The sequence below is a fragment of the Setaria viridis genome, chromosome 2 (genome assembly GCF_005286985.2).
Source record: "Setaria viridis chromosome 2, Setaria_viridis_v4.0, whole genome shotgun sequence".
In the NCBI taxonomy this organism is placed as follows: domain Eukaryota; kingdom Viridiplantae; phylum Streptophyta; class Magnoliopsida; order Poales; family Poaceae; genus Setaria; species Setaria viridis.
This window is the reverse complement of record NC_048264.2, coordinates 12,547,978-12,569,633: the sequence shown is the minus strand read 5'-3', so window position 1 is coordinate 12,569,633 and position 21,656 is coordinate 12,547,978. Positions and strand designations below refer to the sequence as shown.

Sequence of the window (21,656 nt, the reverse complement as noted above, 5' to 3'; positions counted from 1 at the left end):
GGTTTACCGATGACGTGGGTGGTACCAACAAGGTAATGGGATGGCAGATTAGAAGACGACGACAGGGGAGGTTGGAAGAAAAGGATTTAGGGTTTTTTGGAGTTCATCAATTTAAATATGTGAGGGCATATGGGTAGAACCAAATGGGCTGGAGCATACAATTGCACCCAGACCCAAACATAGATTTAATTGCTTGGGTATCTAGTCCAATTTCACCACTATACACCCCTCGGCCAAAGGATCCAACAAGTCATTCATTACTCTTAGAACACGCCATGTATAGACTTCACATACATTAGTACAACCCTAAGCTTAGTCCCAATGGGTAGTATAATAAGAATTATTATGTGCAAAGAATTAAATATGCGAGAGAGAAAAGGTGTATCTTCTTATCGTTTGAACAATATCTTATGGCACGAAATCTAATGTTTTGGGTCCAACTCCATGGACACAATACCATACTATCAATTAATTGCTTTGAGAACTAATACCATGATACTATGTGTTAGAGTTAGGGCCTGTTTAGTTTTACATGCTTATGCATAAGCAACTTAAAATAAGCAAATAAGTTGCTTATGAAACTAATCACTCTTGCTTATGGGGTTGCTTATTATAAGCAAATAAGCAACTCTTGGGTTGCTTATGGTTGCTTATGGGGACTAAAAGGTGCACTTTACACCTCCTACCTCATTCAATGCACCCTACCTCTCTCTCTCTCCCCCTTCCCCGTCACCACTCACCAGCTCCCCTTCCTCCGCGCCACCCGCCGCCGCCGGCCTCCGCGCCACCTGCCGCCGCTCCCGCCGGCCGCCGCCGCTCCCCCGTGCAGACCCGCCGCCGCTCCCGGCTGCCGCCCGCCTCCGCGCCGCCCGCCGCTGCTGCTCCCCCGTGTAGACCCGCCGCCACTCCCGGCCGCCGCCCGCCGCCGCGCAGACCCGCCGCCACTCCCGGCCGCCGTCGGCCCTCGGGATCGGGTGTGTGCAAGAAGAAGAAGGGTGGGGAGACAAATTGGAGGGGTAGCAACACAAGGGGCAAATATGACAATGTCCATCTCATAAGCAAGGGTATCCAAACAACTAGACTAAAAATAAGCAACTCCAAATAAGCAACTTTAAGTTGCTTATAACAAGCAACTCAAACCAAACAGGCGCTTAGTACACCTATAAATCCACCTAAGTTTTCTTTACTATGTCCACTCCACCATTTGTCCCCCACAGAGATGTCCTTCTCTCCATCCACACCAAACTATACACCCAGAAATTCAACTCCATCGAATTTTGCCGTTCAAATCTCCTCCCATATCTTCTCTCTCGTTACACCCTCAAATCCAATGAACTTGCGAAGGTGTATTTAGCTAAGCCCTCATGAATAATTCTTCTTTTGCAGTTATTCACAGGTATCTATACCGGCGAATAATTTTAGCCTAAAAGATTACAAAACTGTTTAGGGGTTAATTTTGTGTGAACAACTTGGGTCAGTACAGTAATGTAGTTTTGCATTATCCACTGTTTGGATGATCAGGGGCTAATTTTTAGCCACTAAAGTTTAGCCCCTGGATTCAAATAAGGCCTGCTGCATGCTTTGGTTCTAGTCTGATAAGTCTGCTAATAATGCTCTCCATGCATACGGAGATTAATCCCCGGAAATAGGATCTCTGTCGTCCTAAATTTGGCAAACGTGACACGCGGCTGATAGACCGATCTCTCGCCTAAAGCTCGTACTAGTTCCAGGAGAAGACCGGCAACAACACTCCTTCCTGATGCCTCCTCTCGCGTTGAATTCCCGGTCCATTCTCGACGACCGGACGGGAGCTGGGAATCTGCAACCGGCAACCAGCCGCCATCGTCAGGAGAATATTGCAGAAGCTGGCGACCAAGGGGAGTTCCATTCCAGCAAGAAATAAGCGCTTGGTCGAGTTTGAGAGGTAAGTGGCAATCTGCTCGTGCTTCATCACTATTTACATAAGGATTATTTTCCCTGTCCACGATGACCCATTGTTTTCATCTGGCGCATGATGGACAAATCAACTTAGTTGTTCATTGTTTTTTACGTAAAAGTCATGCTTAGTGCTAATGTACAATCTATTATGATAATACAACCTGTGTATTTTTTGTTGTGGCTAAAATTTTGCACAGAAGGAAACCCAATGTTTTATCTCTTTGGAAGACGTGTGCTCTCCTGCTGTTTTACTGCACTATCTTATTTGTATATGGATGTAACTCCCATGAAAAAAATTGTTTAAACAAGTTTTGTACAAAATATAATTGAACAAGTTTAAAAAAAATTCTAACACTTAGTTGAACAAGTTGTTATGAAAATCTATTCAGAAAATTTTCTCAAAAATTTTAAAACTTATGTGAAAAAGCTTTCATGAAAAACTTATGTAGATTCGCAAAAGTTTTCAAAATAAAAAATCGCGATGGAGTCATTGAAAAATTTAGAGAAAGTACTTCACTAATGTTTTGGATTTAAATGAACCGCTCCGTTCTGTACATATTTGGAAGGAAACTAGATTATAAGTATATTTTACTCATTTCTAGCGATGTTCAAATCATAGTTGCTAGTGAGTTATTTCACATTTGCATCCACGGGATTTAAGTATCCATGGTTACCGGGCTTAGAATTAATTTGTCATGGGTTGTGGTGGATCCGAGGAGTGAAGCAGATACTCGTGTGTAGACAAATAAAAACCATTTGTGCTCCCGCTAGAGGAAAACCGTAGGAAGGGTAGAAGAAGATGAACAATATGAATACAATGTGGATGGTTGAATTAACATCTAACAGATATGGTGCATCGTCTGAAAAAACTCCGAACTTCAGGCACATGTCACCTCCCAATACTAGTACTACATTCTTCATGTCGCTTGCTACAATTTTCAGGATTTTAATCCGTGCGGGATGGAAGGTGTATCCACAAAGCAGAGAGCACAGAGTTCAGGGACTTGCTCTACCTGACGTCAAAGCAACCCTTCATCCTCCGCCTCGCCTTCTCCGCCGGCATCGGTGGCCTCCTCTTCGGCTATGACACAGGTCCGTCTAAACTCAACTTGTGCGCCAGGAGGTCAGCAATTCATACTAAATGCATTGTGCTGCTAGCAATTGGACAGAGATCATGATACATTTATAAAAAATGTGCCTTATTTTTTGGAATCGAGACAATAATTGATGAGCAGAGCTGATCAATTGCTTTCATCAGAAAGAAAGACACAATTTCATCTACCTCTAATCCAATGTGTTCAATAATTCATTATGTCTTGATATCTTCTCTGCACAGGCGTCATATCAGGAGCTCTCTTGTACATCCGAGACGATTTCGAGCAGGTCGAGAAGAGCACCGTGCTGCAGGTTCTTGATTCAATTCTTGCCATTTCCTCGCGACCCACCAGCCAACAAATCAACCGCAAGAGACAATAATTAAGCAAGGGGAAGCTAATCGTAAATCGTGGGATGCTGCAACAGGAGACGATTGTGAGCATGGCGGTCGCGGGGGCGATCGTTGGCGCGGGCGCTGGTGGCTGGATGAACGACCGGTTCGGGCGGCGGCCGTCGATCCTGATCGCCGACCTGCTCTTCCTGGCCGGCTCTCTCGTCATGTGCTTCGCGCCGGCGCCCGCGATCATCATCATCGGCAGGGTCCTGGTGGGCCTCGGCGTCGGGATGGCCTCCATGACGTCGCCGCTCTACATCTCCGAGGCCTCCCCGGCGAGGATCCGCGGCGCGCTGGTCAGCACCAACGGCCTCCTCATCACGGCGGGGCAGTTCCTCTCCTACCTCATCAACCTCGCCTTCACCAAGGTAAGCGGGACGTGGCGGTGGATGCTCGGCGTCGCCGGCCTCCCCGCGCTCCTCCAGTTCGTGCTCATGCTCGCGCTGCCGGAGTCGCCGCGGTGGCTCTACCGGAAGGACCGGAAGAGAGAGGCCGAGGAGATCATGCGGAGGCTGTACCCGCCGGAGGAGGTGGAGGGGGAGATCGACGCGCTGCGGGCGTCGGTGGAGGCCGACATGGCCCTCGGCGCCACCGGCACGCTCCGGGAGGCGCTCGGCAGCCTGGTGGTCCGGCGCGGGCTCACAGCCGGCGTGCTGTGCCAGGTGGCTCAGCAGCTGGTGGGAATCAACACCGTCATGTACTACAGCCCGACCATCGTGCAGCTCGCCGGGTTCGCGTCCAACAGCACGGCGCTGGCGTTGTCGCTAGTCACCTCGGGCCTCAACGCCGCCGGGTCCGTGGTGAGCATGTTCTTCGTCGACAGGGCGGGTCGGCGGCGGCTGATGCTGCTCAGCCTCGCCGGTGTCGTGACGTGCCTCGCCATGCTCAGCGGAGTCTTCTTCGCCGTCGACAGCCACTCCCCGGACGTCAGCCTGGCCGGGACGACGGCGCTGCTCGGCGCCAACGGCACGTGCCCAGAGTTCGCCCTCGCCGCCGCCGCCGGCGCGGAGTGGACCTGCACGCAGTGCCTCCGCGCCTCCTCCGACTCCGGGTGCGGCTTCTGCGCGGCCGCCGGCGACAAGCTCCTCCCCGGCGCGTGCCTCGCGGCGTCGGACGCGGCCCGGCGCGCGTGCCGCGCCGGCGGCGGGCGGCGGGAGTGGTACGCGCGGGGGTGCCCGAGCTCGTTCGGGTGGCTGGCGCTGGTGGCGCTGGGCGCGTACATCGTGTCCTACTCGCCGGGGATGGGGAGCGTGCCGTGGCTCATCAACTCGGAGGTGTACCCGCTCCGGTTCCGGGGCGCCTGCGGCGGCGTCGCGGCGGTGGCCAACTGGGCGTCCAACCTGCTGGTGACGCAGACGTTCCTGAGCCTGACGCAGGCGCTCGGCACGGCGGGCACCTTCATCCTCTTCTGCGGCGTGTCGGCGGCGGCGTTCCTGCTGCTCTTCCTCCTCGTGCCGGAGACCAAGGGGCTCCAGTTCGAGGAGGTGGAGCAGATGCTGGGGAGCAAGGATTACAGGGCATGGAAAAAGTTCAACCCCAAGGCATAGCCATAGCCCATAGCTAAGCTAGCGAGATCTTTCTTGAACACAATAGCTAAGCTAGCGTAGCTTGAGACAACTATAGTCACCTAGCTAGTAGGGCGTAAAGTACTCCGGTTAGTTCAGAATTTCAAAAGTGTGACTGCCAGCAATTTGAAAAGTATATGTATATTTAGCTTGGAAACATTAAAATCATACTTATAGCTTTAGCTTTATCGTGGAAAGAAATTTCATAATACCTAAGGTTGGGTTTGGATGTTGGTATTTAGCCCCGAAATCTAGATTTGGCATTGGGTACTAGCAAATACATGGTGTTTGAACGCCTTTGGTATTAGCGAACGGAATCGAGGACCAATGCCACGAAATATCCCGCCAATCTTGCGCGAGCCCGCTCACGATTCCAAGCACTCCGGCTCCATATTCATCTGAATCGACCTTTTCCCCTCCCCGCGCGTACCTCTTCGTCTCCGCGCCCATAGAAAACAAAAGACTCCCTCCTGCTGAGGGGAACGAGCGGGAGGCGACCCCGGGAGGACGCCGCCGCCACCGCAAGTACCCTCTCTCCTACCCTCCTCCCCGTTCCCTTAGACCTCCATCCATCCTCCATTGTTTCCCCTCTCTCCCCGCTGGTCAATCTCGCCCCAATCTTCGCTGCTTCCCCCATGTCTCAATGCAAAATCCCTGCATATGTGATGTGCGCCCATGGCCTCCTCCTTTCCTCTTTGCCTAATCCCTCATGCGTACAGTCCCATGATGCATCCCTAAGCCCCCTCTCTCATCTATGGCACTCAATTGCAGTATACAAAGAAACCCTAATGATGTCTTACATTAATTTTTCAGATTGCTCTCCAAGTGTTGGGTCCTCTTCAGGTCAATTGATGAATTGAAGGTATGCGATTCTTAGTTGCTGTGTTATTGTTGTATGCCGTGAAGTTTATGAAAGATTTTTTTTTGCAAGTGAAGTTTATGAAAGATTTTTTTTTGCAAGTCGTATGGTGTTGTGCTGTTGTGTTTAGAATTTTTTTTCTTACAAGTGATGCGTGTGCACTGTAGCTGTACAATGTCAGATCTTGAATTGGTTTCTAGTATAACTGAAGAAAATAAAAGAAGAAAGAGGAGACGGATTGTGTTGACAGAACTTTACTTTGAGTTAGTTGTTCTTAGGCTAGCATATCTTAGTTCGCATAGGGGCCTAAGGAATTTAGGGTGCTTTAGTGATGATGAGCGTAGGCACAATACTAGGAAGAATTTGCTCAAAGAAATGTACGATGGATTTGAAGTTACATGCTATGATAAGTTGCGTTTGACTAAAAGGAACTTCCATGATCTATGCACCATGTTGTGTGAGAGCTGTGGTTCCATGACAGTGTATATGTGAGTGTGGAAGAAAAGGTTGCTATGTTCTTGCTAGTAGTTGGGCATGGTCTAAAAATGAGGTTGTTGCATGGTGATTACAATCGTTCTTTAGAGACCATCAGTAGGCACTTTTCTAATGTGCTGACAGCCATTCTATCTCTAAGTGAGGAGTTCATTAAGCTTCCTGATTCTTCTATTCAACCATCTGATGATTACAAGTGGAAGTGGTTTGGCAATACACTTGGAGCACTTGATGGGTGTCATGTTGATGTGTTTGTTCCTGTGGTTGACCAAGGGAGCTACAGGAATAGAAAGCAATAAATCACAACTAACATGTTAGGTGTGGTTGATTGGAATATAAAGTTCTTATATGTATTACTTGGCTGGAAGGTTCAGCCTCTGACTCAAGAGTTCTACCTGATGTAATGAGTCGCCAAGATGGATTTGTTGTACCTAAGGTTACGACTCTTTATCTTGGCAATTTTTTTAGTTGCTTGGTAGCTAACTCAGTTGCTCCACAATAGGAAATTATTATTGCAAGAAGTGAACGCTGAAGTAGCAGCTATGCCAAATGAGCGCTAACTTAATTAGAAATGTTCAAATCACTACTGAATGGAACACCTTTTGGGAGCAACTAGCTAATGACATGTTTTTTGAGTACCTTGTGAGGCATGGTGATGCCGAGATGGAGTAGGCCGTGTGGGTCATCTTTTGTGTGAAAGAAACGTTGTATTTTGTGGTGATCAGCTAGTTGGTGGTGCCTTTTGCACATGCATCATCTTTTGTGGTATTATATGATATTATCTTACTCTAACTTCTGTGGTATTTTGTGGATAGCACCATGGCTGCAGCAAAAGGAAAAAGGGTTTACCTCACTTGGACAGATTAGATGGACAATGCATTGTTGGCTGTCCTTGTTGAGCATCACAACAATGGTGATCATGCCCAAAATGGATGGAAGCCACATGTCTACAATGCTGCTATAAAGAATGTACGTGAGAGGTCAATGTGGAGATCACAAAGGACAATATAATAGCAAGGTGCAAGACTTTTGACAAGCATTATGAGATCATTAGCAAGATACTTTCTCAAAGTAGATTTGGTTGGGATTGGAAAAATAATAAGCTATCAATTGATAGTGAAGATGTGTGGAATAGATATGTGGAATGTAAGGATGCCATATTTTTTTGTTTTCTATCACACTTCTGTCTCACTTTTGTAAAACAAAAATATAGTAACATGTGCCTATTATGCAGGGTAACAAGACATCAGCTTGTTACAAGACCAAAGTAGTGAAGAATTGGGATGCACTAAGCACTACTTCCTCATCTGATCATGCCAATGGAGAAGGAGCCAAGACAGGTGCTAAAAGTGCTCAAGATTCACATGAACAAGCTGATGATGCATCCCTAGAGTTGCCCCAAAAGAGGCAGCGACCTGGTGATGCAATTCTCTGCATACTTGGAGATATGAAGACCTCATTCGAACTGGTGATGCAATTCTCTGCATACTTAGAGATATGAAGACCTCATTCAAAGATGCTTTGAAGTCAACTGAGCCATTACTGCTGCCCCATGTCACCCCTACTACTGAAATCCTTGCTACACTTCAAATGATACCAGATTTTGCTAGGTCTAACATGCTGAAATCTTATGAGAAGCCAATCCTTAATGAGCGCTTATTCCAAGCGCTTATGGAGCTCCCCATGGCCATGAGGAAGGAATGGCTCTTGATGTTGAACGAGAAGGATGGCAATTGAGGGACTTCTTGTTAGCTTGTTGTCATGTAATGCTTAAGAACATGTTATCCTAATTATGAGCTTCTGTTATGATAGGCAAAAACATGTCTTGTGTGATTGCCGACCTATTTAGTATGTTGTAATCTTCTATGGGTACTTGGAAGCTACTGGTCTCATGTTATTTGCTATATAATGGCTGCTATGTTCATGTGCTTTCATTTTTTTTTGTCACTTTTTCATACCTCTCCAGCTATTTTGATCATTTTTAATAAAGTTTTCCTGTTTTTATATGTGAAAAGTGATATATAATAATTTTAATATATCCACAATTTATGGAGACTACATTCTCATACATGTAAAATGTTGTATACCATCCAGACTTTTCAAAACATAGAATTTAACAGTTTGTACATCCAAACAAGAATTGGAATTGGCGGATTCCTTTTGATTCTAACTACCAATTACATACATATCCAAACAATAACATTGGGGCGAGATTGACCAGCGGGGAGAGAGGGGAAACAATGGAGGATGGATGGAGGTCTAAGGGAACAGGGAGGAGGGTAGGAGAGAGGGTACCTGCAGCGGCAGCGGCGTCCTCCCGAGGTCGCCTCCCGTTCGTTCCCCTCAGTAGGAGGGAGTCTTTTGTTTTCCGTGGGCGCGGAGACGAAGAGGTACACGCGGAGGAGGGGAAAAGGTCGATTTAGATGAATACGAAGCCGTAGTGCTCGGAATCGTGGGCGGACTCACGCAAGACTGGCGGGATATTTCATGGCATTTGTCCTCGATTCTGTTCGCTAATACCGAAGCCGTCCAAACACCATGTATTTACTAGTACCCAATGCCAAATCCAGATTCCAGGCTAAATACCAAAACCCAAACCCAACCTAAAAGATATTAAGTGTTATGAGTAATAGAAATCATAGTTTGCTTTAGAAATCAAAGCAGATTATTCGGCCTATGCAATTATATGGGCAGCCTAGCTAACAATCTCAGTTCATTGTGGAGACTGGCCCATTAAACAACCTACTAGCACCAAATTTTTTTATTTTTATATTTTTTCAATTTTACAGAAATATATAGTCGAATCAAAAATTTGCAGAAATGAACTTATACCGCCCACTGAAATGGCAGTATGGCCTTACCGCTAGTAAGGACCTGGCACCTCAACGGTCACCTAGGGATAAGCTCCGTGCGCCACCCGAGGAAGCTCCACCATTTGAACTGGTGGTAAGGCCCTTACCGCCGGTTCAAACGGCGGGGCTCGCCCAACATATAAGGCACGCCCGCGCCCCTCCCCTCCCCTGCACTAGAGCGCCAGCACCAGAGAAGAAAGAGAGAGAGCTAGAGAAAGAGAGGAAAGGAAGGAAGGGAAGAAAAAAAAGAAGGAGAGGAGAGGAGGAGGGAAGAGAGGAGAGGAGGAGGAGGGAAGAAGGGGGAACGAAATTCTTCCGTCGTTCCCAGGTAAATTTTTTTAATCTCGTAGTTTAGATAGTGTAGTGTAGTGACTAGATCTAGATTTAGAAATATTAGTGGATATGAGATTTAGAAATAGCTAGTGAATCTGAGACTTAGAAACATTTAGCTGAATTTAGATATAGCAAAATGTACCTTAGTTAGCACAATAGATTTAGCTTAGACAGTAAAATAGATTCAGCTTCGGTGGTACAGTAGAATTAGCTTAGGTGGTATAGTAGATTTACCTTAGGTAGTACAATAGCTTTATTTTAGATCACAGTAAATTTAAGAAATCTTACTGGATCTGAGATTTAGAAATATATAGTGGATCTGAGATTTATTTGTTGTCTATATTAGTTCTGGTACAAGCCTATAATAAATTTAGTTAGTAAGATTGGTTAAATGTTACATAGATATTTTTTTTATTGAATTGAAGTCGTTATTGTAGTTAACTGATATATATTGCTGAGATTAATTTGGAATGCCCGTTTTCATGTATGTTGGCAGGCATGTCGAATAGTTTATATTTTCAAGTGTTCTGTGGGATGGGGGAGGTTAGATATGGTCCAGAAGGGGTAGATTTGAGTGGATTTCCCTGTTTCACCAAGTGTGTTCCAAGAGCAAGAGAGAGAAGGGGGGGGGGCATTTGCAGGTGGCTTTGTAGGGACCTTGGTGTTGATAGAGATCAAGTGGATGTGTCTGTAAGGGTTGTAGTCAAAAGACAGCCCAGCATAAATTTTTGGGAGTTACTTCCGCTTGAAGGAACTTCGAGCTACCGGACTTACATAAATGGTTGCACGAGAAAAGGTTTACCAATCATATGGTATGTTCAAGTGTTCATAAAGGGTGGATTTAGCAGTCATATTGAAGAAGAAGTAGGAGGTGATGAAGTTGAAGCGGAAGAAGATGTGCAGAGTACTGAGGGTGGAAACGAAGAACTTGATTACGATGAATAAGAAGGGGAAGATGCAGAGAATGATGTTGCATCCCGCACACCAAATGGGAAGGATGATGAGGGGAAAGAATTTCCTGAGTTAGTAGAGCAGCTGGAGATGGAAGGAGAGGAGGCCAATGGTGCTGTGGATGATGACTCCTCTGATGAGGAAGATGGTTATCCTGTACCGCAAAATTGGTCAAATCATGACCATTCCGCCCTACAGGTGAATACTAAGGAAAATGTTCCTTGGGACTACAGGGAGATTGAGGTATGCGTGGGGGCTTTGTACCAAAGTGGGGATGAAGTGAAGGTGGCTATTAAGAGATGGTCCACTTTGTCTTTGCAGTGTCAGTTCGGGGTGGAAAAGAGTAGCCCGAAAGTGTATGATGTCCTCTATATGCGTAATGATTGCCCATTTAGGGTGCATGCATACAAGGGAAAATGGAAGGATTACTGGGAGGTGACTAGAGTGGTTGAGCATCAATGCTTGCTTGCTGAATTAGAAGGAACACACCGCAACCTCACTGCTGATTTTGTTGCTCAATACATGTATCCTCAGATAGTGCAGAATCCTAGCTTCGAGCCCAAGTCCATTGTTTGTGCCATAAAGGAGAAGTTCAAGTAAAAGATCAGATATAGCAAAGCTTATCGGGCGAAGCAGAAGGCGCTGGAGATGAAGTGGGGTACGTTCGAAGCATCCTATGACAACCTCCTTGCCCTGTTGCACACCATTTGCTAGAGAAATTCTGGAAACTTCTACTACTTGAAAACCTATCCATGTGTTCAGTTTCCAGGGAAACAGGTTCTGCAGCGGTCATTCCTCGTGTTGGGTCCTTGTATTCAGGCTTTCCGGCTATGTCGACTAGTCATTTGCATTGATGGCACATTTTTGACTGGAAGATACAAGGGAACAATATTGACAGCTGTTGGGTCCGATGGCAACAATCAGGTGTTACAACTTGCGATCGCATTTGTGGAGACGGAGTCTGGAGATAGCTGGTATTGGTTCCTCGAGAGGGTGAAGAACATGATTGTGATGGACGTCAAGGGGGTTTGTCTCATTCATGATCGGCACAAGGGCATTATGAAAGCAATCGAAGACCTACAGAATGGAAGTTAGAAACGTTTCAGGGCGCCGATATGGCCAGACTTGAAGAGTAGGTGGTGCATGAGGCATATGGGTGCAAACTTTCATAGCCAATTCAAGAACAAGACTCTTATGAAATTGTTCAAGCGCCTGTGCAGCCAGAATCAGGAGAAGAAGTTCAACCTGCTGTGGAAGAAACTTGAGGACCACACAAAGAAGCAATGCGAGGAACTAGCGAAGAGGTCGATCAATAGTGAGGCCGACCACCCTGTGTCTCTGGAGGACGTCGGGCTCGACGGTCCAAATGTCAGGCGTAGACGGGGAAGATCCATCAAGAGCTTGTCACAGTGGATTGAGAATGAACCAAAGGAAAAGTGGTCATTACTCTTTGATGAAGGAGGTGAACGGTGGGGTATAATGATGACAAACCTAGCTGAGATTTACAACTGGGTCTTGCGCGGTGTTCGGAGCCTGCCCCTTGTTGGTATTGTGGAATTTTACCTATACCGCACCATGAAGTATTTCAAGGAAAGGTACCAGTTGGCTGATAACTCAATGCGTGACAACCACAGGATCTATGGGTACAAGATGACAGAGTACATGGAGGGTGCGATTAAGAAAGCTCATTTGCATCGTGCGAAAGAAGTGGGAGCAGTGGAACGCCGGTTCGAAGTTGTTTGCAGGGAGAAAGTTCGAATGGGCGGGAGGCGTGAGAGACAGACACATGAGTGCATCATTAGCAATGAAGGTTGTGTTTGCTCTTGCCACAAGCCAAGGTTGCTTCACAGGCCTTGCACACATGTCATTGCTGCATGCATCGAGGCGGGGGCCTCCACTGAGCGCAAAATAGTACCTCGCGACACCACCCGCGGTGGCACCGGGAAGATGATCGACTCGCGACGTTGGCCCACCGGGGCCATTGGCGTACGACCAGCAACAAATTAGAGTAGCGCAGCGGGCAGCGAGGCGTGGTCATGGTGCTGGTGAGCCTCGTTTCAAGCGAGGACGCATTTAAAGCGTAGGATGACTTGTATATTTTATGGTGTGTACGATTGAGTAACGAACGATGTGTGCTCATTCGTGGACTGCAGATAGATCAGAAGTTTAATGCTTTTGAATGATTCCGTACGTTCATTATATATGTCTAAACAATTTCGAAATAATTATTAAAACTGCGTAATTGAAATAATCGATTGAAAGGAAGGACAAATATGCGTCAAATAAAATAACGGAGTACATGACCTAAGAACAACACAATGAAAGATCCAATAGTACGCAACATTATCCATGAATAAACCATGAAACTAGCCAATAATAGAGACTACTGAGTACAACGAGGCCACTTTCCCTTCCTTAGGGCATCAGGATTCTCCTCGATCGCTGCTTTCGCTCGGCGTGCATGCTCAAGCTCCCCTCCCTCTCCGTAGCAACACGCCTCCTTTCCTCCTCTTCCTTGTGCTCCTTCTCTGCAACCTCCTCTCTGAATCTCTTCTCCATCCTCTCCTTATTCTCTACCGCCCACCGCAATATGTACTGCATCTCCTCCTTGTCTTCAGGCTTGATCTTAGTGTCAATCAACTGCTCAAAATCACAGAGCGGTGGAGAGGTCTGCAACAAATGCAATTGTTACATAACAAAAAAAATCATGCAAGATGTCATATGACACAAAATAATTATTACACAACATCAAATCCTCACCATCTTGTTAATGCAGCGCTGACGAAGTGTAGGCTCAAACTGAAAGTTCGAACACATCCAGTAACTCTGCCAGCACGTATTCTCTGCATCGAACTTGGCTACTTTGCAAGGATCGCCGCAAAAGCACATGGGCACTGGAACACCACTAGGCAGAGGCAAAAGGTCGAACGCATTTCCGGTCAACGGAACACCACTCCACCTTTACTATTTTCATTGTAAGAACCGAAAGCAACTTACATTAAACCATACGACTAGCAGTTAACATAATAACGTGCACCGAAATTACCTTGGTTTCCCAACTTTTCCACGCCTTGGCATCCTACGGTTGTATAACATAAATATTAAAATTGCATCAAACTATACTGCGCTAGATTTACTATGAACTAAATACTGAATCTACTGTACTACCTAATCTAGATTTTTGTACATCTAAAATCACCGGATATTTTTAAATCTACTATACTACAAGATTGAAAAACATACTTGATGACGATAGCTTCTTCCCTCTCTTTTTTCTTTTTTTCCTCCTTCCCCTTCTTTCCCTCTTCTCTCGTTCCCTCCCTCTTCTCTGGTTCCCCTTCCCCTCTCTGTTTGGGCAGTTGCGGCATGGGTTTTATAGGGCTAACCCCCGCCGGTTCATCCGGCGGTAAGGGTCCTTACTGCCGTTTCAACCGGCAGGGCTTCCTCGATCCGCGCGCGCACTGCTTCGGCGGCAGCGGTAAGGAGGTGAGGGCCTTACCGCCATTTCAAACGGCGGTAGGGCTCTCCCGCCTGCTGAAACGGCGGCAGGGACCAGCATAGGCAGCGCCAGTCCCTTACCGCCGTTTCAACGGCGGTAAGGACCGTACCGCCGTTTCAGCCGGTGGTATAAGTCCATTTCTGCAAATTTTTTATTCGACTGTATATTTCTTCAAAATCGAAAAAAATATAAAAATAAAAAAAGCTGGAACCAGAGACACAAGAGTAGGTCACTCACACTTGACTTAGTCCTAGGATAATCTAGCAAGAGGTAACTTTGGCTAAACTAATACTGATTATTTTTTTTTCTTCAAAAGCTGGCTTCTATGGATGCTAGAAATGCTAGCTTTGAAGAGCTGTGTTTGTGGATTGGCTTTTGAACGGATAAATGCATAGTACATGTAATACCCTCAAAACAGCAAGCCACAGAGGCTAGCAAAAGCACCTCGAGACCTACTTTTGGCTTCTAATACAAATACGACTTTTGCTTAGAAACCAATTTCAAAAGCTGGCTGTTTTGTTTCAGCTTTCGGTTTTTAACCAGAAGCCAAAAGCAAAAAACTCAAACAGAGATGGCCGTATGTTTGATTCTGTCCTCATATGAGTTCATGTATATTATGGTTCCGCTTCCCGTAGTAACCAAATATTATTCGCTGTTTTCACCCTCTGCTCTCATCCACTGCGAATCTGCGATCATCCAACAGGTGATATGGAGACTGAACAGAGTGCACCCCATGTTTCTCGTACAACGGTAATGAATCCTTGATCATATTTTTGGTACCACGCCATGTTCTAAACAAGAGAGGAGGTGCTGAATATTATTGTAAATACTTGGATTAGCCCATAATCAAATGGCTACCAGATGCTACTGGATGACTGGATCCCTAACAAAGGAGAAAAAGCAAGAATGTCAAACCCCTGACAATTGTGCTCGCGCTATCCTCTGAACCCTACATCATCCACATAACACGGGGATTCATCGGTACCGTGATGGTGGGTACTGTACAACTAACGCTAGTTACACGCACTTGGCCAGGCTTTGCAAAGTTCATATCTGTTCCCTCCAAAGGACAAAAACGACTTAAGCTTGAAAACAACCAGTCAGATCATCAAACCCATTTCATGGCAACGCTGGGGAGGAACCTGCTTGCAACTTCATCGGGTATCACCTGATTCTGAAACCAAAGGCCGGAACCATCAGTGATTTGTGCCTTGCGACCATGAAACTAGTATCACCACAAGCGAAAGCCTTTCATAGATGTGCATACCTGTTTGCTTGGTTAGTCCATTTTGACTGGTTTCTGGAACTTCCTTCGCAGTAGAAGATTCCGGAACCTCAGACGATATCTTTGATCCTTCTGCTGAGGTTAAAGCATCAGTCGCCTTTTCTGCCCCTGGTATGCACTGCTGCTCAAGCATCATCTGAAGGCACTTCCCTTGTTCCTCAATTCTTAGCTGCAAACTTCTTTGAATCTGCAGTCCAAGATAAGGAGAGAATAAACATGAGGGTACAATTCAGCAAGATCCAAAGTAAGATCCCTTCTTACTAGTCATTTTTCAGGAACATAAAAGTGCAATAAGCCTGCACAAGGCTGTCGCACAGCTTCATCAGAACTACTCCCACTGGAAGAACCAGAAAAAAATGGACTGTTGCTAGCTCAAATTTGAAAATGAAGTAGTGAATTGGTTAGTGGTTACCAACAGGGATGCATAAGCCAGCGTTGCTAAACCTAGAATATTTTGAAGCTGTATAAATGTAAAACTCATTGTCATATAGTGCTTACTGCTTACGGTTTTTCGCCCAAAGAACCAACTACTATATATCAGTTCTTCCTATAAAAAGATGCACACATAAAAGAAAATGGAGGTTAAATTTCCTCACCACTGTAACATGTTACTATGCATATATGTACTCCTAGAATTTGGCTAAATAACAATTTACTGCACTATACTAAATCAACTATTATTTTCAAAGATGGCATTGCTATTACCAGTAGGATTTCAAAATTGAAGTAAATCAAAACTGCCGCAGAGTGACAGGAGAATTGTTTTGCGTGTAAAAGTTAGATTCAAAATCAGGCATCCTTGAATTGCAAAATCGAGTTGCAATCCAAAAGAGTGGTACAATAAAGTAACTGCATCTACCACCAGCTCTGAATCATACAGATTTTAGACCCTGCTGGCCCTCACTCCTTCAGACATCAAAAGCATTAAAAGTATAACAATACCTCAAGCTGTTCATGAAGCCGCTTTTGAAGTTCTAACTGGAGACGAAGTGCTTCAGTGAGATCAAAGCTCCTGCAGCACAATAAAAGAACTAATGCTCAGGAACCCCTAGCAAGAACTAAGTAATTTTGAATGGCCATATAACTTGGTTAGAATGGTAACATGTTCCCTATCTAAAAACCAACAAACAAGAAAAATAATGGCAATGTCAACGGAACAAATGTCAAATTACCATAATTACAGAGGACACTGCACCTGTTCATCAGAAGCAACTATTGTACGCTTCAAAAAAAAAGAAAAGAAGCAACTATTGTACGCTCCAAAAAAAAAAGAAGAAAAAGAAGCAACTATTGTAGCACAATAAAAGAACCGAAGTTCAGGACCCCATAACAACCAAGTGATTTAGGATGGCCATACAACTTGGCTAAAATTGCAAGGTATTGCATGACTGAAAGTTAAAACAGTAAACAAGAACAGAGACTAGCAGTTGGAAGAGAGGCCAATCAACTGTTATTGTTGTGGACACTGCAGCGACTGCACTATTTATTAGATGCAGTTATGTGTCAAACCCACATAAAGCACATCCAAGGTAAAATCTGTGAAACTAGATATAAAACATAGGTTCACATTCACAAGGGAGCAGGAACCTGAAATTCATGAATATTTGTTTACATTCAGCTTGGAAAAAGTATTGAAAATGGTTGTGACTTCACCAGATTGAAGCGCGAACAAAATGTCATTTATGTTTAATAATTTATCTATAAGCTATTTGTGGTTTTGTTCCTGCAAACAACACAATTTTTAATGCCATCATTCATGTTTCTGCTGAAAATATGATTGTGATAGTAAGCAAGCTTCCCGATTAGGCATTTTATATAAGGGAAAACACAAGCTGCATCAGTTTATTCATTGTATTGACATCATAACATCAAAACAAACTAAACAGCTTCATGTGAGTTACACACTTACCCTTTCAGGTCAATAGATGGTATATCTTCTTTTGATGCCGCCTTCTTTTCTGAAGAGCCTGAAAAATTCATATCAATGAACATGGTAACCTCAAAATTGCAGAAAGAAGTACAAAGAAACAGAACATATGGGTAGTTGAACATGTCAGACCTTCAGATAATTCTGGTCTATATCGAGCTGTTCTGTACTTCTGAAAAATTAAGTTAAATCAAAATCAGATAGATGATTAACTTTTCTACTATTTTCAGTAATAACCAGAAATAGAGCTAACTATCAGACCTGAAGGTGACTTTTTACATGATAAATGGTCAAATTGTCTGCCTTCATCAGCTTCAACACACCCTTAGGAGTTGCTTCTGCGATAGTTTAAGAGAAATGTCAAAATGAAAATATATAATCACGGGAGATACAAGTTGTTTTCAAACAATACACACTTTCACTGCCACCAAGTTGATTGACAGCATCTACAAAGCGCTCATGAAGTTCAGGAGTCCATCTCATGCGTGCCTTGGCAGTATTGGAGCCACCAGTGGGTGAGGGTGCCACAACTGCCATAGGTTCTCCAGATTGAGATGAAACTGTTTGTTGGGCAGCTGATTGGTGAACTGAGATGGATGATTGCGCAGGTGGTCCAACCTATGTGAAGCATAAATTAAGCGACACCCAATCCTAATTAAAACATATAGAGCTGAACAAAGTCGCATAGAGATTATAAACAAAGAGAACAGGGCAGTTCGGGTTAGCAAAGAAAGTGACCTAGCCAAAGACAAGATTGATGCTTTCACTGGAAATTGAATGTTGTACAAAAATGAGCATGCCTTCAAGATCAATTTCAGTCAACTTGAACAAATTCTATAAATTCTGTATGTTCCATTGTTAAAAATGAACTGCAAGGCAGCAAAGGGTACAGGCCAATTAAAGCGAAGCAACTTGGCCATATTTGTTCTTGCCATTTGCAAACACAATAATTCAACTCAGCAAACCTGGAGCCTGCTTCATTTTCCTATAAAATTCCTAGATGGAAGATTATACAAAAATCAAGCACAAGCCACTAGAGCATAGGCAAGTCAAGCTTGGCTGAGATCACTTGAGATTATTTAGATGAACACTAAATGCAGCTTAGTCAGCATGCTTGTTGCTTGGTTACAACTCATAAGCAACCATGAAAAATATCAGGCAGCTCCTGACACCAGTTCATCTTGTGATGCATATCGCTATATCCATATTCAAGCATTTGCGAACACTCTAGATGTCAAACTAACTTGATGTAAGGATATCCAATTGAAAATCCTTTACAATCAAAGTTAGTAAAATATAAAAAAAATTGCAGAAACTGTTTGGCTTGCAGGTCACTTGAGGTGAAGCTGTTTAAAATTTATAGTGGCTGCCACTCTTCTGAATTGACAAGGAGCAGTGAAATTAAGCTCTTTAAGAGTTCCAAGCACACTAATTTATGTATCACAAATAGAATATAAACAAAAAATGACAACTTGTTGTGGATAAAAATATTGACTCTAAGAACCTCAACAATATGATCACAGATTTGTTGGTGCACCATCAACTAGCTGACAAGGATCACAACACAATGAACCAACTATACATACAGTTAGGTAATAATTAGCACAAATGTTAGTTCACATTTCCAAGTTTACCTGTTGAGTTTCTGCAGAAGCTGGGTTATCAACAATGTCCTTCCAATCATCATTCATAAGTTCAGTCCACCATTCAGTTTGCTTAGTAAGATCATCTGAAGCTCCAAGAGAAGTGCTCCCAGTCAAATTATTCCCACCAGGGACATCACCAGAGTATCCAAGAATGCTATCAACCGGATCAGGGCACCAGGTTGGTCCAACGTCTCTAGGAAAATCGGTCAAGGATGGTTCAAAGCCTCCATATTGTGATCCATAATTCAGCGTTGAAGAACTTGCAGTACTTGGTGCTTGAGAATTATAAGGGCTGGGATTGGAGTATTGCTCAGGGTTTGAAACCGAAGAGAACCTTACAGCCGGGGGCGAACATAAAGGCCCAACAGATCCAGTACTGGTGTGAAACTGACCACGGATAGGAGCAACAGTGTTTTGATGAGGTGGCACTGGGGTGCTCCTCAGTTCTCTCTCTATCAAAACATTCTGCGAATCCGGAAGCCTTGGGAAGCTCTCTTCCAGAGAGGCTGGTATGGAAGGCAGGGATGTTGGCACAGTTACAGGAACTCCAGAACTGTAGAGCTGGTTGGTGCTTAATCTCTCCATCTACGAATGTGCACAAAATTCAGCAACCACCAACACAATGTTCCTCCAGTGTAACAATGCCCTTTCTATTGACTATTGAAATATGCTTCTCGCTTAGGATTATTGCATCTGCAATAAATGAAAATCAATGATATTTGTCACAACAAGAAATCTCTGACCACATAAACTTTCATTAATCCGCATCTGCCAATGGCAATGGAATTTCTCAATCAAATTGAGCTGTAGACAATGTTGCCTAAACGCTAAACAGTCGGTCACCTACCGTTTAGCTCTTTATTCGGACTAAACGGCCAATTAAATGGGTTAAACGGTCATTAAACGGGCTAAACGGATGATTAAACGGACACGGCTAGGCACTGTGTAGCGTGTAAACGGGCTAAACGGCCGTGTACGGGAACACTGGCTGTAGAAAGATACCAGCTAAGAGTCCTTCCACAGTAGCAGGGGAGAACATGGAAACAGAGCCTGATATTTTAGATGGTCAAATAAGTTTATTACTCGGACAATATTCTGATTCTTCGTCATGGCACTACAGCAAGCCAGCTAGTATCTATACTATCAGAACTAAATGCACGACGTGTAAAATCTTCCTAGGCAATCTCAAAATCACTGATAAATTTTTATACATCTAAAACAACACTACTCGAAGCACGACCTAATTGAGAACACTCCAAGTGCCCCCCCACCCCCCAACACCCCCCCACAAACACACACAAAGCACAAGCCGGGCATGCTGCCTCGGATAATTTCACGCTCCCTAGGAACACCCGCCAATCTAAACCTAAGCAAATCGCAGCTCCATCGACGCGCCAACGCCCCGGCAACCACACAACACAGAACCTGAATGGCTGAATCCCCCGCGCGAATTCCAGCTAGATGGAACCCAGCCGAAACAGAATCGAATCCCGATCCTAACCACGCGCGGAGGCGACAGGGAGCTCGAGCCCGGAGGGGGAACCTCAGGCGGAGAGGAAGCGGGCCTCACCTCCGCTAGCGGCGGCGCGTCGCAAGATCGGCGGGCGGGGTTGAGGAAGAGGAGGAGGAGGAGGAGCTCGTGAACCGAATCCCTCGCCTGGCCGTGGCCTCCAACAGAGAGAGAGAGCTCGAGCGAGACGGGGATGAGATGCGAGGGGAGGAATGGAGGCGGCCTTTCGCGTGGTGGACCGGCCGCGCGCAATCCCCCGCACGCCACCGACAGGCGGGGCCCACCTCGTGCGGGGCCGCGGCCGCCGTGGGTAGGGGGTAGAGGCGGCGGCGTGCGGGCGAGCGGTTTGCTGCGGTGATGGGAAAATGATTCTGTCAACTTGGGGGCGGGACAGCGGGTGGGCCGGGTCCAGGGGGCGCAGCGTAGGCCGGCGGGTTCGGGAGGGGAGGTGGGGCCATGTGGCAGTGGGAGGAGGTGCGGTGGGCCGGGCGCAGGGGGTGGTTGACGGAGGTCGGAGGAGGGGTGGTGATGCGCTTTTGGGTTCCATCTCGGCGTCCACAATTGGCACCGAGAAGGCTGGAAGGGGAGGCCTAGAGCGAGCGCAGAGGGAGAGGCAAGTTGTTGCGGCCAAGTGGGCCGCCGCCACAGGGATGCCGCCGTTTGGATGGTTAATGTTAGGGGCTTACGGCGCGCACGTGCGCCGCTTCGCGGCTGCTGTTTCTTTGGGCGTCGCTGCGTTGCTTTGCAATTTGTAGCGCCTAGCTTGTTTTTTCCAGATCCAGATTTATTTATTGGAGTTAAAAGTTTTACGATGGATAAAAAATTGGAACATTCCACAAAATAGAAAACACACGAATAAACGGCATCAAATGCTCATAGAAGCCCTTGCATTAGGAACCCAATTTAGACAAAGAAAAGTTGCTACATGTGCTTTAGGATGGTTTGCGACAAACTGTGGATGAAGTCTAGGCATAGGACACATGGATGGATCCATATGTTTTTTTGTCCCTATTTCTTTCCTAGCCCTTCCTTTACCTTCGTGATAAGAGACACATTTTGCATGCTGCACTTTATCTCTATTGTCCATTTCAATCCCCCGCGCTCTCCACATCCATTCTCTTTCTCTCTACGACGTCAATAATGGGTGATCACCGTTCGACGAGAGCATAAGTCAGATTTCTTCACCCTCTCATGCTTTTTTAAAAAGTGAAGCTTTGGTCATACCATGTGTTCTTCACTAGCATACGTACCTCGCAGGCTTAAGTTCACAAAGTGTTCATCGGTATGGATACCTCACAGACATTACATGC

At 45.4% G+C, this 21,656-nt stretch overlaps 2 protein-coding genes across 2 annotated transcripts; one reads left to right on the top strand and one right to left on the bottom strand.

The window, feature by feature from the left end:
- The first annotated feature begins 9 nt into the window (after nt 1–9).
- Nucleotides 10–5,106, top strand: LOC117844110 (inositol transporter 4). The gene is made up of 4 exons (XM_034724882.2): nt 10–32; nt 2,906–3,030; nt 3,275–3,345; nt 3,460–5,106. The coding sequence occupies exons 1-4, from the start codon at nt 10–12 to the stop codon at nt 4,972–4,974; spliced, it is 1,734 nt and encodes a 577-aa protein (XP_034580773.1). The 3' UTR covers nt 4,975–5,106.
- A 9,608-nt stretch (nt 5,107–14,714) lies between these two features.
- On the bottom strand, nt 14,715–20,569 carry LOC117844866 (protein PHOSPHATE STARVATION RESPONSE 2). Its single transcript, XM_034725679.2, has 9 exons — nt 20,407–20,569; nt 18,825–19,529; nt 17,607–17,808; nt 17,452–17,528; nt 17,323–17,362; nt 17,173–17,230; nt 16,206–16,275; nt 15,246–15,450; nt 14,715–15,152 (listed from the first exon to the last, which is right to left on the bottom strand). The coding sequence occupies exons 2-9, from the start codon at nt 19,419–19,421 to the stop codon at nt 15,133–15,135; spliced, it is 1,269 nt and encodes a 422-aa protein (XP_034581570.1). The 5' UTR covers nt 19,422–19,529; nt 20,407–20,569; the 3' UTR covers nt 14,715–15,132.
- Nucleotides 20,570–21,656: the final 1,087 nt, after the last annotated feature.

Bases quoted from the DNA above. Each gene is read 5' to 3' on its own strand.
- LOC117844866 (XM_034725679.2), bottom strand. From the start codon at position 19,421: ATGGAGAGATTAAGCACCAACCAGCTCTACAGTTCTGGAGTTCCTGTA. The intron at 17,231-17,322 runs GTCTGACATGTT...TGAATTTTTCAG, and splicing joins TAGACCAGAATTATCTGAAG to GCTCTTCAGAAAAGAAGGCG. The intron at 16,276-17,172 runs GTAAGTGTGTAA...ATTGTGCTGCAG, and splicing joins CCATCTATTGACCTGAAAGG to GAGCTTTGATCTCACTGAAG.
- LOC117844110 (XM_034724882.2), top strand. From the start codon at position 10: ATGACGTGGGTGGTACCAACAAG. The intron at 33-2,905 runs GTAATGGGATGG...GCGGGATGGAAG, and splicing joins ACGTGGGTGGTACCAACAAG to GTGTATCCACAAAGCAGAGA. The intron at 3,346-3,459 runs GTTCTTGATTCA...ATGCTGCAACAG, and splicing joins AGAAGAGCACCGTGCTGCAG to GAGACGATTGTGAGCATGGC.